At 55.8% G+C, this 14,475-nt stretch overlaps 6 protein-coding genes across 6 annotated transcripts in view; 2 read left to right on the top strand and 4 right to left on the bottom strand.

The window, feature by feature from the left end:
* Positions 1-21: 21 nt before the first annotated feature.
* Positions 22-1,517, bottom strand: QBC33DRAFT_575039 (Serine/threonine-protein kinase; the record flags this gene model as incomplete). Its single annotated transcript, XM_060430800.1, has 5 exons — positions 22-212; positions 298-463; positions 513-734; positions 794-1,211; positions 1,270-1,517. The coding sequence occupies 5 exons, from the start codon at positions 1,515-1,517 to the stop codon at positions 22-24; spliced, it is 1,245 nt and encodes a 414-aa protein (XP_060288660.1).
* A 252-nt stretch (positions 1,518-1,769) lies between these two features.
* QBC33DRAFT_10637 (acetyl-CoA synthetase) lies at positions 1,770-4,722 on the bottom strand. The gene is made up of 7 exons (XM_060421884.1): positions 4,436-4,722; positions 4,328-4,351; positions 4,196-4,222; positions 2,959-4,121; positions 2,629-2,889; positions 2,157-2,561; positions 1,770-2,084 (listed from the first exon to the last, which is right to left on the bottom strand). The coding sequence occupies exons 1-7, from the start codon at positions 4,494-4,496 to the stop codon at positions 2,022-2,024; spliced, it is 2,004 nt and encodes a 667-aa protein (XP_060288661.1). The 5' UTR covers positions 4,497-4,722; the 3' UTR covers positions 1,770-2,021.
* A 2,416-nt stretch (positions 4,723-7,138) lies between these two features.
* QBC33DRAFT_442521 (putative replication factor C 38K chain) lies at positions 7,139-8,341 on the bottom strand (the record flags this gene model as incomplete). Its single annotated transcript, XM_060424190.1, has 3 exons — positions 7,139-7,487; positions 7,573-8,195; positions 8,255-8,341. The coding sequence occupies 3 exons, from the start codon at positions 8,339-8,341 to the stop codon at positions 7,139-7,141; spliced, it is 1,059 nt and encodes a 352-aa protein (XP_060288662.1).
* Positions 8,342-8,477: 136 nt separating this feature from the next.
* On the bottom strand, positions 8,478-9,735 carry QBC33DRAFT_521301 (ribosomal protein L10e/L16). The gene is made up of 3 exons (XM_060426444.1): positions 9,225-9,735; positions 9,032-9,173; positions 8,478-8,978 (listed from the first exon to the last, which is right to left on the bottom strand). Exons 1-3 carry the CDS (start codon positions 9,654-9,656, stop codon positions 8,806-8,808), a joined length of 747 nt encoding a protein of 248 aa, XP_060288663.1. The 5' UTR covers positions 9,657-9,735; the 3' UTR covers positions 8,478-8,805.
* Positions 9,736-9,848: 113 nt separating this feature from the next.
* On the top strand, positions 9,849-13,639 carry QBC33DRAFT_521303 (replication factor C subunit 1). The gene is made up of 5 exons (XM_060426445.1): positions 9,849-10,184; positions 10,243-10,288; positions 10,340-10,384; positions 10,440-13,064; positions 13,135-13,639. Exons 1-5 carry the CDS (start codon positions 10,085-10,087, stop codon positions 13,463-13,465), a joined length of 3,147 nt encoding a protein of 1,048 aa, XP_060288664.1. The 5' UTR covers positions 9,849-10,084; the 3' UTR covers positions 13,466-13,639.
* Positions 13,640-13,764: 125 nt separating this feature from the next.
* Positions 13,765-14,475, top strand: part of QBC33DRAFT_615059 (uncharacterized protein) — a 1,997-nt gene continuing 1,286 nt past the window's right edge. The window contains exons 1-2 of the mRNA XM_060432624.1: positions 13,765-14,197; positions 14,276-14,365. Of these exons, the coding sequence (XP_060288665.1) occupies positions 14,041-14,197; positions 14,276-14,365 (247 nt within the window). The 5' untranslated portion in view covers positions 13,765-14,040. The remainder of the gene's footprint in view (positions 14,198-14,275; positions 14,366-14,475) is intronic.

A 14,475-nucleotide genomic window follows, 5' to 3' on the forward strand; every position in this document is an offset into this window, starting at 1 on the left:
CAGGTACCTCTAGGTTCAAGCTTAGCCAAAGACCTGTTTTGTTACCCATGGATCGTTCAGAAGCTCCCTCGGTGTCGCGCGGTCTTCAGGAGCCCACTGAAGCATCTTACCCATCAGCTGTAAGAATAGCTCCTTATCCATGCCTTCCAAGTTTGTCTCCAATTTCCCTAGAGATACCGGTGGTAAGGGCTTAATGCCAGCTTGCCATTCGCCTTCATATCAATGAAGTTAGCCATAGCCAATCGTCGGCGCAAGGCCCTCCTGCACCGTTGGCTCGAGGCCGTAGGGGCTACTCACCAGACTCTGAGAAGAACTTTGACCTTAGTTTACCTCGATTGAGAAACTCCGGGGTTGGTGGTCCTAGGAGCGCAATCATCTCGGCAAGGTGAGCCCTCCCACGGTAGACTCCAAGCTCGAGATCTGTGCCGCGGAACGAAAGGCCGCCTTCGAAGATATCCCAGATCTCGTACATCATTAGCCAACGGAAATCAAGGGATGGAATCGGGGATTACCGTGCATCCGACATTCCAAATGTCAATCTTGCAACTCCATGGGATCTCAAGGATAACCTCTGAGCATCGATACTGGTCTGTCTGGACGTCATTGTCGTGGAGTATGTCTCCGAAAAACGCACCCCCAAAGTCGCACAATACTGGTGGCCCAATATCCTTGGGTTTCTGACCTGCCGGGAGACGTAGATGAACCTTCCGTCGACTTCCTTTCGGGGGCTGGGGCTATCCATTTCGGCTTGTTCGAATTCTACAAGAGCCGAATCGTCCTCAAAGCCAAACACGATGTTGTCTGACTTGATGTCTAGGTGTTCTTGTGTAAGCGCTTGTGCTGGTGTGGAAAAACCATGGAGAGACGTAAACTTGCCTGTGTGGACAATGCGACATTCGTTGTGGAGGTAGTCCAAAGCCTGGAATAGACGATATAGAACTATGCCAAGGACTGGCTTCGGGAGTCTTCCTACCGGGTTGCGGGCAAGAAATGTCCGAACGTTCTCCCAGAGAGGAGGATGAACGAGGCATTGGTGTTCGCCATCTGGGCCTGATAGCTGGAAGAAGTCCAGCAATGGCCGCACCGCGTCTCGCCCAGGATGGCTTCGCGATCCACTGCTGATACGCTGATACACGTTCCGTTCATGATCTACCCGAGCACCCAAGGCTGCCGATCGGATGAAGACCTTCACGGCAACATGACGATGTTGACTGCAACATCAGCAATGGTTCAAGCCCTGTCTGGCCAATGGGGCCCGTGAGTGCATACGTAAGATCCCTCGCCAGCCAAACTGTGGATGTGGTGCCGTAACCTAGTTTCCCAACGACCTGGTAGCGGGAAGCAAGGACTTCGCCGATGTGAACAGGGTAAAACCGTTCTGCAAGGTAGTCTGGAAGCGTCTCTTCCTCAATCTTCTGACTCTCTGGCAGCAGCTGACAGCGAAGGCTTGAAAACGTTCTGGCGGGTGACGGAGCCCGACGGGAGACGCTCGATGCCCAGCGGAAGAGTGATGCCATAGTTTGCTGGATATAGCGAGGTTGACAAGGTGAGGGAACCAGATCAACAGGTGGGCGATGGTTGGCTGCCCTGGCATGAAACCCGCCGAAGACGCTGAAAATGGCGGCAAGCGCCAGCCCAATTCAGCAGCCACAACAGCACTTTCTCGGTTTAATGTAAACTTGCTCTCACTTTGTTGGTGACGACAGCACATCATGGCTTGGAAATAGGCGTGGGCAATACTAGGCAAATCATGCCTCGGAACTGGCCGGACAATTGTCTCAGGACTCCAGTCCTACCTCCGGGCGGACAAATACGGCCTGCAATCCACTGCGTTACTTGAGAGAGCATAATAGGTAGGTATTGAACGTCAAACTCTTAGCCAGTCAATCGTGATCATGTCAGACGAGCTCCCCTCGCCAGGGTCGTAAATTTGGGCAAAACACCATAGACCCTCAGCCTGAACCTCGTGTCTCGCAAACAATGACCATGGTATATAATCCCCTAAAAGCGCGCCGGGCCCCTTACTTCTTCCTGGCCTCGTGAACAACCGCAATAATCTTTTCGACGACCGAGGGGTCCGAGAGCTACAAACAGAAAACCGGATTAGTAAAAGGGGCAAGAGGAAGCAGAAAGATATGCAACGGCGTGCTCCTTACGGTCGTGATGTCGCCCAGCTGGTCCTCCTCGCCAGCCAAGATCTTCCGGAGGATGCGCCGCATGATCTTGCCGCTGCGCGTCTTGGGCAGGTCCGGCACGATGTAGACGGCCTTGGGCGCCGCGAACGGGCCGATGCTCTTGCGGACCTGGACGATAAACTCCTTGCGGAGCGCCTCGGTGGGCTCGTTCCCGTCCTTGATTGACACGAACGCGTTGACCGCCTGGCCCGAGAGCTCGTCCGCGACGCCGACGACGGCCGACTCGGCGACCGCCGAGTGCTCGATCAGGGCCGCCTCGATCTCGGCCGTCGACAGGCGGTGGCCGCTCACGTTGACGACGTCGTCAACACGGCCGCGAATCCAGTAGAAACCCTCGTGATCGCGCCCGGCACCGTCGCCAGTGAACTGCATTTTCGTTAGTTCTCGCGGCCAGCAGCCTAGAAGATCGGGGGGAACCATGGTTGAAACATACGTAATAGCCCTTGTAGACGTTGAGGTATGTCTCCATATATCGCTTATGAGCGCCCCAAACAGTCCGGCACATGCTAGGCCAGGGCTGCTTGAATGCGAGAACGCCCTCGACGTCGTTGCCGTGGAGTTCCTCTCCCGTGACGGGGTCGATGATCGCGGGCTCGATGCCGAAGAAGGGAAGCGACGCGCTACCAGGCTTCGTCGGGGTCACCGTAGCAAGCGGTGTGATGACGTGAGATCCGGTCTCCGTTTGCCAGTAGGTCTGCACTTCATTAGCATAGGCGACCGGGAGGGCGGGCTACGGTCTTCTTGCGGCTCTTTCGAGACTTACATCGATAATCTGCGCCTCCTCCTTGCCGACGATCTCGAAGTACCACTTCCAGACCTCGGCAGCGATGGGTTCACCGACAGTACCAAGGACTCTCAATTTCCCCATGTTGTTCTTCACGTACTGATCGCCGGCACGCTTGAGCAACCGCAGCGCGGTGGGCGCAACGTAGAAGTGGGTAATATCGTGCTTCGCGATGATGTCCCAGTATCTCGAGAAGTTGGGGTACGCTGGCGTGCCCTCAAAGACAACGGTCGAGACGCCGAGGAGTAGCGGCGCATAGACGACGTACGTATGCCCGGTAATCCAGCCAACGTCTCCGCCGCAGAAGAACCGATCATTGCCATGGATATCGAAGACGTACTTGCCGCTCAGAGCAGCACCGATCAGATAGCCGCCAGTGGTGTGCATGACGCCCTTGGGCTTGCCGGTGGAGCCCGAGGTGTAGAGAAGGAAGAGGGGGTCTTCGGAGTTGACGGGCTCGGGGGCGATGTAAGAGGGCCACACCTCGACCTCCTCGTGCCACCAGAAATCGCGTCCCTTGGTCATGGGGACGTCGGCGCCGGTACGCTTGAACACCAGGACGTTCTTGACGTCGGGGCACTGCTTCAGGGCGTCATCGACGATCTTCTTGGTCCCGATCAACTTGCCACCGCGCTTGCCCTCGTCTGTTGTGATTACGACCTTGGAATTGGCATCGATGACACGGTCGCGGAGCGAGTCGGAAGAGAAGCCGGCAAAGACGACCGAGTGGACGGCTCCGATTCGGGAGCAAGCAAGGAAGGCAATAAGAGCTTCCGGAATCATGGGCAGATAGATAGCAACGGTATCACCCTTACGGACGCCCATGTTCTTCAAGACATAGGCTACCTTGGAGACCTCGCGGAGGAGCTCGCCGTAGGTCACGGTGCGGCCATCATCGGGCTCATCGGCCTCGTAGATGATGGCGACCTTGTCGGGGTTCTTGAAGGCATGGCGATCGACGCAGTTGTAGGAAGCGTTAAGCCGGCCCTCGAGGAACCAGGCAGTGTCGCCATTGTCCAGACTCCCACTGCGGACGGTCTGGAAGTCCCTCTCCCAGGTAAGAAGCTCGCGAGCCTGCCTCGCCCAGAACTTGTCGGGCTCCGTGATGGACTCCTTGTACAGCTGCTGGTACTCCTCCAGGCCTGCAGAACGACGGTGCGAACTCCGATTAGCGGGCGCCAGAGGTGGTGTTTGCGGATTTACAGGGGTTTCTTACCACTCAAGTGAGGCTTGCTGGGATGCTCTGTCGCATCAGGTTAGCTCGATCTAGCTAGGTTTCTGCCGCGGAGACTCCCTCCCCCCCACACCGATTACGGCGGTTTCACGCGCGAAATAATATTGCACCTACTTTCAAGCATCTTCGCAGGAGGGTCTGTTGGTCCGGTTGCCGCCGGTTAGCTTTGCCACGGTAATTACGGCTCTCGATAGCCTCAATTGGGTCAGTCGGTGTCCTTACGGAAAGTGTCGACCTCATGGGCCTCGGCCACGACAGGGGCCTTTGGAGCTTCAGAAGCCATGGTTTTGGCGGGGTCGGCGGGGTACAGCAAGGTTCGTGATGACAGCTGGGCTCGGCGACAGCCAGGTTTCGCACAGAGAGCAATCAGATGGCTGTTGGTGAGCCTACGAAGGAACGCTACCCTTGCAGTCGAGCAGCGAGGCAGAGTGAATTAGGCAGAGTGAATTAGGTTGGCAAGTGATGCGGGTTTGAGCGGGGTTAAGTAAGCTCCAAGAGAGCTGACCGTGCAAGAGAGGAGGGAAGAATGGATAGGCAGAAGAACGGATGAGATGGGAACCCCGGTACTTTTGTATTGTGGCAAATGGCAAAACTGAAACTGGCTGCAACCCGCGTAGTATGGGGAAATTGTATTTCGCCTGGGGGTTAGGACTCGAGGGTCGCTCTCGAAGGTGAAGTAGTGCACCAACAAATACTTAAGCCATTATTCCGGAGCTCTGCCTAGGTAGGGAGCTACTAGGAGCTGCACCACGGCAACTGGCATTGGAAGCCATGGAAGTTCCCATCCGGCCCGGGGTTGTACCGTGACATAGAGGCTGTGCGATCCTTCCGCCCGACCTCCAACAATGGAACAAGAGCAGCTCTCCGTCCATCGAGCCGGCCCTTATCGGTTTTTGGCTCGATTATCATTGGACATGGCATGTTCTGGGTTGATCCTTTCTCCAAACCCCACACTCCACCTTTTCCTCGAACGTACCATCGTAGGTACCCTCGACCTTTGCCCTCTTGCTTCGATTCACGGCCGACCCGGCCTGCCCAGGTAGGGAAGAAAAGCCGTCTGCAGGTGAAATTCCGACTTGGCCATAGTGTCTCTGCTAGATAGGGCACCAAACTGCATTGGGAGCGTTGGCAGTTTGTGGCGCTCGCAGCAGCCCTGCAGAGTGCAGACAGAAGCATGCGCCAATATCAGCGGCTCTTTGGCAAAATCGGATGTATCGAGTTGGGGGGCCAACCGGCCGAATTAAGCTGAGGCAGGACTGTCAGCAGTCGAGGCGAAAGTCAATCTAATAACTGTGGTAATTATTTGGTTTGCTTGGCCCGACGACGGACTGCAAGAGTAAGCCCTTCTTGTTCCTGCTTTTCCCCTATATATCCGCGGACTTTTTCGTAGAAGTGGAATCGTGCTGTCGTGCTACCCGTGATCGTAGCAACCGGTGGAGGGGAACGCCGCTCATCTCATTGCAGCCGCAAATGACCCCGCATTTGGCAGGTTGGCCGACAGTCAAGCCGACCCCAACCAGAATTTTGAGGGAGATCAGCACGTCACCCAAGCGAAATGTCGTTTCGGTCCCCAATTCTGATTTGTCCCCATGTCACACCCGCCAGCCTCTTCGGGAGACTTAAAACGTTGGGCCTAGTCTCAAGCGTGTGGCGACTCAAGCCTCATGGGACCAAGAAGTGAAGCTTTCTGCTGTGTGCTCTAGACGTATTCGGGTTAGAACTCGGCATACGATTGCGTCAACCAACCTTTATACTGGGAGTTCGAGGTATGTAGGTACCCAATCCTGAAGATCGCCTCGGGTCCCGTGAGCCTGGACTGGTATTAATTGTCATGATGTATGTATCCGTAGAGTGTCGATCCTAGCAGGAAGACAGGGGACCCTTCCACATCATCCATCCATCATGGTCGGCGATTAAAGACCCAGGGCTCAGTGTGCCCCAAGATCATTACCTGATTAGGTATCATGATCGAGGTGGTCTCATCAAAAAAAGCCCACACCCCAAGTAAGTACACGCAGCAGCCAGAGTATGTACATAGGTACGTATCTATCACGATGTAATGCTGTGGAAGGCGGATACCCCCGCTGAATCGAGACCCCCATGACGAGAGCCAATTGCAAACGGTATGACTGCTTCTGCTTTCCCTTCCACCCGGCCAGGGCGACCAAAGAATCGCACAGTATCATTGCCTGCCGAGCCCAGCGCTTGGGTTCTCTCCTAGAGCACAAGTTCCACTCTGGGCGGACGGAAGCAGCATCTTGGAACGGGATCCTGTCGGGATCCTTACGTCCCTGCTCCTCCTGTGCGCAGCGCCTCAGCCCATGGGAGCCCCAAAAAAATCACGCTTCCATCGGTCTCGCGCCCCGTAATGGTTGCCAGACCGTGCAGAATCCGAAGGGCGGGGAGAAGCCTGCTGACCGGACATCGATACTGCCGACATCGTTACTGTGGGAATTTCAACCTACCTAGAGTCGTATCCAATGATCCATAGTGGATGGCTTGGCGGGTGCATGGTTTTCGGCTTGTCGCATTTGTGATCCCGATTCCAGGAATGAGTGAGCTGCTGTGCAACCTTACAATGTTTGGCCGCCCAGCAGTGAGGTTGATCGGTACCTGCAGTGGTTCCCGGATGTGAGCGGGATGTATGCTCTGTTCTGGATATCTGCCACAAGGCTCCCCAGATTTCTTCTGGAGGGAAAAGAGGTTGCGGTCGACAAGGGAAGCACGTGTCAATGCCTGGTGTTTATGTTTAGCATTCGGTGCAGGGTAGGTATAGAGTACGGATTGTATTGGGCATTCAACAGGGGATGAATTCCCAGCCGGCTACATCCCGCCCCAAAATCCAACGCTTCCGGTTAAACGCCAGCAAGATCCTCTGAACCACGGGCCGGCCCCTTTTCTTCTTGTTTTGTATTTCATCTTCTTTCACATGTCCATGCTCATCAAATACATCTCAAAAATCCTCATAAACTTGGCCACAAACGCCTCGAGGTGGAAGATGACCTTGGTCCCCGTCCTGATCCTGTGTTCGTAGAAGGCCGACCAAGCGATGACGTCCGCCTTGAGCGCGTCGTCGATGAGCGGGATGAGCTTGAACGTCAGGGTCTTGAGGATCGTCGTCGCAGGGATGCAGTGCGTCAGCAGGTCGTAGAGCTTCGACCGCACCTGCATGATGCGCGCGGGCGTGTGCTCCTCCATGATCTCCTTGGCGATCTGTCCGATCAGCGCTTCCCAGTCCGGGGGAGGGATCGCTGTCGCATCTGTCACTTTCTCACTGCGGGCACCCCTGCTGTCAGTGTCTCGTGTCCCGCGTGCAGGGGAGGGAAGGAGTGGGGAGACTTGGGCTGGCCCGGACTGACTTCTGTGCGTGTACTGCCTCGTACATCAGCAGTGCCTTTCGAAGGTTCCGCCCACTCTCCTCCGCTATCCTTTGATGTAGACCTTTGACCACCGGCCAGCCTTCCCGTTTCGCGGACGATGCAAGGACGTCACAGATCTCCTGGTGTGTCGGTGCCGCCACCCGGACGAGAAGCGTACGAGAGCGAATGGGAGCGATTATGTTAGCTGTAGAGTTGGCGAGTAGTATTAGTCGCAAGTTTGGCGAGTATTTCTCCATGGTCCGACGCAGCGCAGCCTGCGCATCTCGGGTGAGGTGGTCGGCCTCGTTGATGACGACCACCTTGAACTTCTGCTTGGCCAGCTGGTCGACTTGTTGTGTCTGCGCAACCTCCTTGAGGAGGTCTTGGATGACCACTCTATCGTAGTTTCCGACATCTGAGGGTGTTATCTCGAGATGGTAGACTGAGGCTACGATGTTGAACTCCAGTTTCCGATTGCTTGTCGTCTGGAAGACTCGGGCGTCGATCTTGATCTTCTCCACGCCGGGCCCGTATAGCTCCTTCAGCGTCGCAACGATTCGGGTCTTCTTGCCGGCGCCGGATGGCCCGTAGACCAAGAGATGGGGGAAGTCACCGCTTTGTGCCTGCGACCGATTAGCCTAGGTAGCCTTCGAGTTATTGGGAGCGCGCAAGGGACGCATACCAACGACCGTAGCCTTTCTGACAGCTCCTCATGATATGTGAGGGTGTCGAGGGATCTTGGGCGATGCTTGTCGACTATTAACGCCATTTTTGGTCCAGTTGCTGGGAATGAGATGGACAATGAGCAATCGATGGTGCGATGTCCGAACAGCGCTTTCGAGGTTAGTGGGACGCGTTTGGAAGACGCGTTTCGAAGGTGAGCACACAAATCAATTAAGCAGTTGGACCGTGCACACCACCCCTTGTTCTGTCATGGCATGCAGTGCGGCGCTACTAGCGCCTACGCAGTATCTAAGCTCTGGAACAGGACGGTAGACCGTAAAGCTAACATTATGCTTCAGGATAACTAGGCGAGTATATGTAAGGTCAAGATATCGTGTTGTCGGGGCCCCAAGCTTATAGTTCCTGGCAAAGAACAACCCCTATTCAGTCCCCCATAACAACACAATATCTTGGGAAAGACGCCTATGGAGGCTTTCCAGAGACCGGAGTTGGTGTCACCGAGAATTCCTCTAGCTTACATATTCTACAACAAACCAGACCTCCTCTGCCTTATGACGGGGGAGCCACGGAGTCTGGAGTTGATGGTATCGCGGGCGAGCTGACAGTCGCCTCAACTGTTGGCAGTTGCCTCCTTGGCCTCTTCAACTCCTCCAATGTGACACCATCTAGCTTCGTAATACCAACGACGGCCGGATCTCCCTTTTTCACGAACTCGTACTGGCCTATGGGCGGGTATTAGCTCCCACACCTTGCAATAGTAGTTTGTATGACTTGCCTGGCAACTTATTCCCTGCGAGCCGGAAGGCGTCCCGGGCAACCTGCTCGTGCAGTGCGCCCCTGACCTCGAAGAGTACTTGATTGACGGCGATTCTTGACGCCCAGTGGTCGAAGGATCCCTTTCCTTTGCCCATTCGCACCTAAGGCTGTGTGAGTAGACGCTGGCAAAAGCAGTGGTAGACGCAACTCACCTCGTTTCCGCTGACGAAAACCCCTATATTACACGACACCCTCTTGTATAGTCGGTAGCGCTGGCCGCGCAGCCTCTGTTTGATCGTGTCCTCGGCAACCTTCAATTGCTTCGCGCTGATCCTTCGGTGATGATCCCACATACGCAACCCGTAATCGCCCCATATAACGGTTGTACCTTTCGATGAGCCACCTGTCGGCACCCTGGGCCGCCCCTTCATCATCTTCTGCTTCCGGTTCATCCGTGGCTCCAGCCACGAGGGCCTCGGAGAGGTCGACGAGAATGGTCGCGCATTTGGTCGAGCTGAGGGTGTTGTTATTCTCGGGAGAGAGGTGGTCGACCCAAGGAGGAGCGCAGGCCGTGAAAGGGCCGTCGAGGATATCCTCAGACCCTGGAATGCACTGAGGAGTGCCATCGAAGCGTTTTGCTTCATTTCGATTGAATTGCTGGACTTACACCACGGCCGGCGAGGAGTTTCCCATCATTCTCGATAGCCAATCTCCAGAAAAACCTGAGCTTGGAGCTTCACGCGGCAAAACCTCGGCTAAACCACGACCCTGGAACAGTGACGCTCGAACCACTTTCCCCCCCGTCACGCCCCAGCGCGAGTTGCCGCGTCAAATGTCAAATGAATGTCGGTGGGCGCGCCTGGACTTTTCGAGCCGTTTGACACCACCCAAGCGTGCTGAACCACGCCACCCCCCTGAGCTTCCATACTTCGATACTCCAGTAGATTCGCAGCGTCAAGGTTGCATCTTCATTTGTTCGAACGATCGATGGTTCTAGGGCGATCAAGCCTGTCTCGAGTCTGCCTTTCTATCCGCGTCCTCTCCACGCGTATCCCGAGTCCATTTACTTGCCATGCCGGATATCAGGTCGTTCTTCGGCCCCAGAAATGGTGCCGCGCCCGCGAAACCAGCACCCAAGAAGGTCGATGTCTCGCACAAGAAGGCCCGAAGCAGTGAGCAGATGCTGTCTAATCGTTACCGGTTGGGCATTTCTAACGGATTACGAATTAGAAGGGCGTAAAGTCATTGATGATAGCGAGGATGAAGCTCCCGTAGAGTAGGCACCGAGTTACCCCAAGTATTAGATCGCTCTCTGACAGCCCTACAGGACGAAGAAGCCGGAAACTAGATCGACTCCCAAGAAGAAGGCAACGTAAGGACGCCTCGACAACCCCTCGTCGTATGGTATTAACTGAGCATCCGTCTAGGGGGCCGGAGCCTATCAATGGTGTTGCTATTTCGACAAGCGATTATTTTGCGTCCAGCAAGTCGAAGGCACCCAGTACTCAGGTCACACCAAAGGCCGCCGCGAAATCACAATTCAGACCCGGAGTTGAGGTTCGTGTAAGCCCGCGCACGAAACAGCCCGCCCCCAAGCCAGCGGCTGCACCTGCTCCACCGCCCGGGGCTCGTCAAGATGGTCCCAAGAAACGATCGACGACCACATATGCAAAGCATGATGATGACGAGGATGATGCTTTCATGGACGACGATGCAGATGCGGGAGATGACATCTTCACAGCCGATGTGAAGGCCGTGAACAAGAGGAAGAATGACGACTACGTCGATGAAGATAGTGATGAGGACTTGCTCCCGAAACCAAAGAGGGTTGCCTCGCGTGGCAGGGGCAGGGCAGCGGTAAAGGTCGAGCCGAAAGCTTCGCCCGCCGGCAAGAAACGCAAGTCTGTCGAGAAGGACGCCAGCGACGAGGACGAGTCGGAGGAAGCGGCGCCGCGGAAGAGAGTAGCCCCTGCCAAACCTCGAGCCTCGAGGGCCAAGAAGGAAGCGGAGCCCGAGAGCACCGACATACAGGAGATCCTCGATAACATACCGACAGTTGAGGCACCCGATGCGCCACCCAAGGACCCCAATGCCAAGTTCGATTGGAGAAAGGCTGCAGCCGGAGGAGGAAACTCCGGGCCACCTCTAAGTGCCGGTGCTGCCGATATCCCAGATGGAGCGGAGGACTGCCTTGTGGGGAAGACGTTTGTGTTCACTGGCCTCCTCAAAACCATCAGCAGAGACGAAGGCCAAGCTCTAGTAAAGCGATATGGAGGCAAAGTAACGGGGGCACCCAGCAGCAAAACGGACTTCGTGGTCCTCGGAGACGACGCAGGGCCGAGCAAGCTCAGGAAGATCAAGGAGCATGGCATCAAGACCATTGACGAGGAAGGGTTATTCTACCTGATCCGCACCATGCCCGCACACGGTGGTTCAGGGAAGGGTGCCGAGAAGGCGAAGCAGAAGCTGGAGGAAGCTCAGAAGAAGATCCGGGAGCAGGCAGAGGAGATGGAGAGAGAAGAGAAGGCGAAGAGACTGGAGGCTGAGAAGGTGAAGAAGGCCGCCGCTGCTCGAGGCGTCGCCCCTACCCCTGCATCCCAGCCGTTGGCACAGCTCTGGACGACCAAATACGCCCCGTCCCAGTTGAGCCACATCTGCGGAAACAAGGCCGCCGTCGAGAAGATTCAAACCTGGCTGAAGAACTGGCAGAAGTCGAAACAGTACGACTTCCAGAAACGCGGGGCTGATGGCTCGGGTGGCGCCCGTGCCATCATGATATCCGGTCCGCCGGGCATTGGCAAGACTACTGCCGCACATCTGGCAGCCAAACTGGAAGGCTACGACGCCCTGGAGACCAACGCCAGCGACAGCCGAAGCAAGAAGCTGGTCGAGAACGGCATCGGCGACGTTTTGAACAACACATCGCTGCTAGGCTTCTTCGCCGGCGACGGCAAGAAGATCGACGCGACCAAAAAGAAGTTGGTCCTGATCATGGATGAGGTGGATGGCATGTCGGCTGGAGATCGCGGTGGTGTCGGAGCGCTTGCCAAATTCTGCAAGAAGACGGAGGTGCCGCTGATCTTGATATGCAACGATCGCAGGCTGCCCAAGATGAAGCCTTTCGATTTCGTCACGTTCGACGTCAAGTTTCAGCGCCCAACAGTCGACCAGATCCGCTCGCGAATCATGACAATCTGCCACAGAGAGGGCCTGAAGCTGCCTCCCCCGGTTGTCGATGCCCTCATCGAGGGCAGCAACAGGGATATCAGGCAGATCATTAACATGATCTCGACGGCCAAGCTGGACCAGACGTCGATGGACTTTGACAAGAGCAAGGCCATGTCAAAGGCTTGGGAGAAACACATCGTCCTCAAGCCATGGGACATCTCTCAGAAGATGCTAGGTGGCGGCCTCTTCAGCCCAGCAAGCAAAGCCACCCTCAACGACAAGATTGAGCTATATTTCAACGACCACGAGTTCAGCTACTTGATGATCCAGGAGAACTATCTGCGTACGAAGCCGGCCCAGCTGACCGGCAAGGGTTACAACGCCAGGGAGGCGAATCTCAAGTACCTCGAGCTGGTCGACCAGGCGGCGGAGAGCATCAGCGACGGCGACCTGGTCGACCGGATGATCCACGGGCCGCAGCAGCATTGGAGCCTCATGCCTACCCATGCCGTCTTCAGTACCGTGAGACCGTCGAGCTTCGTTGCAGGCCAGCTGCTCGGGTCCAACTTCACGTCGTGGCTTGGCAACAATAGCAAGACGTCTAAACTCGGGCGCTTCGTTCGCGAGATCCAGTCCCACATGCGGCTCAGGTCGTCGGGGGACCATAACGAGATCCGCCAGCAGTATCTGCCTACCCTGTGGTACCGGCTCGTCAAGCGCCTCGAGGTCGAGGGCAGGGACGCGGCGGAGGAGGTAATCGAGCTCATGGATAGCTATTATCTCACTCGCGATGACTTTGATGCCATCAAGGAACTGGGCGTTGGTCCGCATGCGGAGGAGAAGATCAACATCGAGACTCAGACCAAAGCCGCCTTTACAAGACTGTGAGTTATATATATATATATCAGTATAATGACGGCGTCACTCTTGACTCGTGCTAACGATCCTACCTAGCTACAACTCCATGTCGCACCCGGTGCCGTTCATGAGGGCCAGCAACGTCACCACCACGGCGAAGAAGGCCACCAAGGAAGCACCCGACCTCGAGGAAGCCATCGAAGAAGAGGATGATGCCGAGGCCGTCGACGCGGTCGAGGTCGATGAGGACGAGGACCTCGATCTCAAGCGCGACAAGTACATCAAGCAGCCAAAGGCCAAGGGGGGAAAGAAGACGGCTAAGAAGGCCACGAAGGCTGATGATGATGACGGTGGTGATGGTGGAAAGGGGGCGAAGGGTAAAACAAAGACAAAAGGCGCTGGAGCCAGGGGCAAAGCCAAGAAATGAGTTCTAGATGGAGGAGGTATGCATGATTTTCTCAGTTGGTGTGGCATTATTACTCTGAGCTGCTTGTCGTCGGTCAGTGTTCCCAAGGAGCCACGGGTCCTGAATGGTAGACATATACATGTAAGGCCATTACTATAGCTAGGTAGATTACTATGACGAAGTAATTTTGGACTGGCCAGAGACTCTCACAAGGCTGGTGTGCGGTTGCCCCCTTGGATGATGTATCAAGATCCTACTCCTCAGGGTTAGGTCTTGCAAGGCGCAACACCATTTTCCCTCAGGTTAAATATTGAAGATGCGTTCTGTGCGTGTGACCCCTAAGCCTTCTTGTTTGATCTTGGTCCGTGTTGGTTTCTGTGGGGGGTGGTAGAGGCTTCCTTTGTTTACCTAGGTACCTCAGATCTCACCCTCACCTGGTACACCCCCTCCTCTTTCACCCCACCGTTCACGAAGTTCACCCACCGAGTCCACACAGGACAAGTCTTTCCATGAATATCATATTTCCCCTTATCCCCGACCTCGAATATCCCTGACTTCTTCCTATAAGCACGACTAAGCACGACTAAGCCGCCACCATGACCCTTTTGAGGCGGCTTAAGGTTCGCCGCAGGGCATCCCGGCTCTGGGAAAGGATGAAATCACCTGTGGAGCTCAAAAGCGTGAGCCCGGCGCCCGTGAGCTTGAAGACTATAGGCTCGACGCTGGTGGGCTCTGATCCTGCGAGTAAAGATAGTGAGAACCCCCCTTCGAGATCACAGGCTAGCATTTTCCCGAGATCTCAGTTCTGACTACTTGTGAACTGGGTTTTAGCTCCAAAGAAGGACCTCCTCCTGCCCTTGGTTATCGATGGCCGTCAGCTCGCTGTCATGGCGGAGGAGGGGAAGTGGTGCAGCAGTTGTGGTAAGCTCTCGGCACCTCCATCCAGCATAAGGTGAACGGTCTCAATCAGGGGGGGGGGGGGGGGGGGGGGGGGGGGGGGGGGGGGGGGGGGGGGGGGGGGGGGGGGGGGC

Source organism: Phialemonium atrogriseum (assembly GCF_030411735.1).
Source record: "Phialemonium atrogriseum strain 8032-3 unplaced genomic scaffold QBC33scaffold_1, whole genome shotgun sequence".
In the NCBI taxonomy this organism is placed as follows: Eukaryota; Fungi; Ascomycota; class Sordariomycetes; order Cephalothecales; family Cephalothecaceae; genus Phialemonium; species Phialemonium atrogriseum.

What these genes read in the sequence shown, in the direction of transcription:
- QBC33DRAFT_10637 (XM_060421884.1), bottom strand. Translation starts at nt 4,496, where the DNA reads ATGGCTTCTGAAGCTCCAAAGGCCCCTGTCGTGGCCGAGGCCCATGAG. An exon ending in TCCTGCGAAGATGCTTGAAA is followed by an intron (nt 4,223 to 4,327) that starts GTAGGTGCAATA and finishes CTGATGCGACAG; the next exon opens with AGCATCCCAGCAAGCCTCAC. An exon ending in ACGTCTACAAGGGCTATTAC is followed by an intron (nt 2,562 to 2,628) that starts GTATGTTTCAAC and finishes ACGAAAATGCAG; the next exon opens with TTCACTGGCGACGGTGCCGG.
- QBC33DRAFT_521301 (XM_060426444.1), bottom strand. Translation starts at nt 9,656, where the DNA reads ATGAAGCAAAACGCTTCGATGGCACTCCTCAGTGCATTCCAGGGTCTG. An exon ending in TTTTCGTCAGCGGAAACGAG is followed by an intron (nt 9,174 to 9,224) that starts GTGAGTTGCGTC and finishes ACACAGCCTTAG; the next exon opens with GTGCGAATGGGCAAAGGAAA. An exon ending in CGCAGGGAATAAGTTGCCAG is followed by an intron (nt 8,979 to 9,031) that starts GCAAGTCATACA and finishes ACCCGCCCATAG; the next exon opens with GCCAGTACGAGTTCGTGAAA.
- QBC33DRAFT_521303 (XM_060426445.1), top strand. Translation starts at nt 10,085, where the DNA reads ATGCCGGATATCAGGTCGTTCTTCGGCCCCAGAAATGGTGCCGCGCCC. An exon ending in GAGGATGAAGCTCCCGTAGA is followed by an intron (nt 10,289 to 10,339) that starts GTAGGCACCGAG and finishes ACAGCCCTACAG; the next exon opens with GACGAAGAAGCCGGAAACTA. An exon ending in ACTCCCAAGAAGAAGGCAAC is followed by an intron (nt 10,385 to 10,439) that starts GTAAGGACGCCT and finishes GCATCCGTCTAG; the next exon opens with GGGGCCGGAGCCTATCAATG.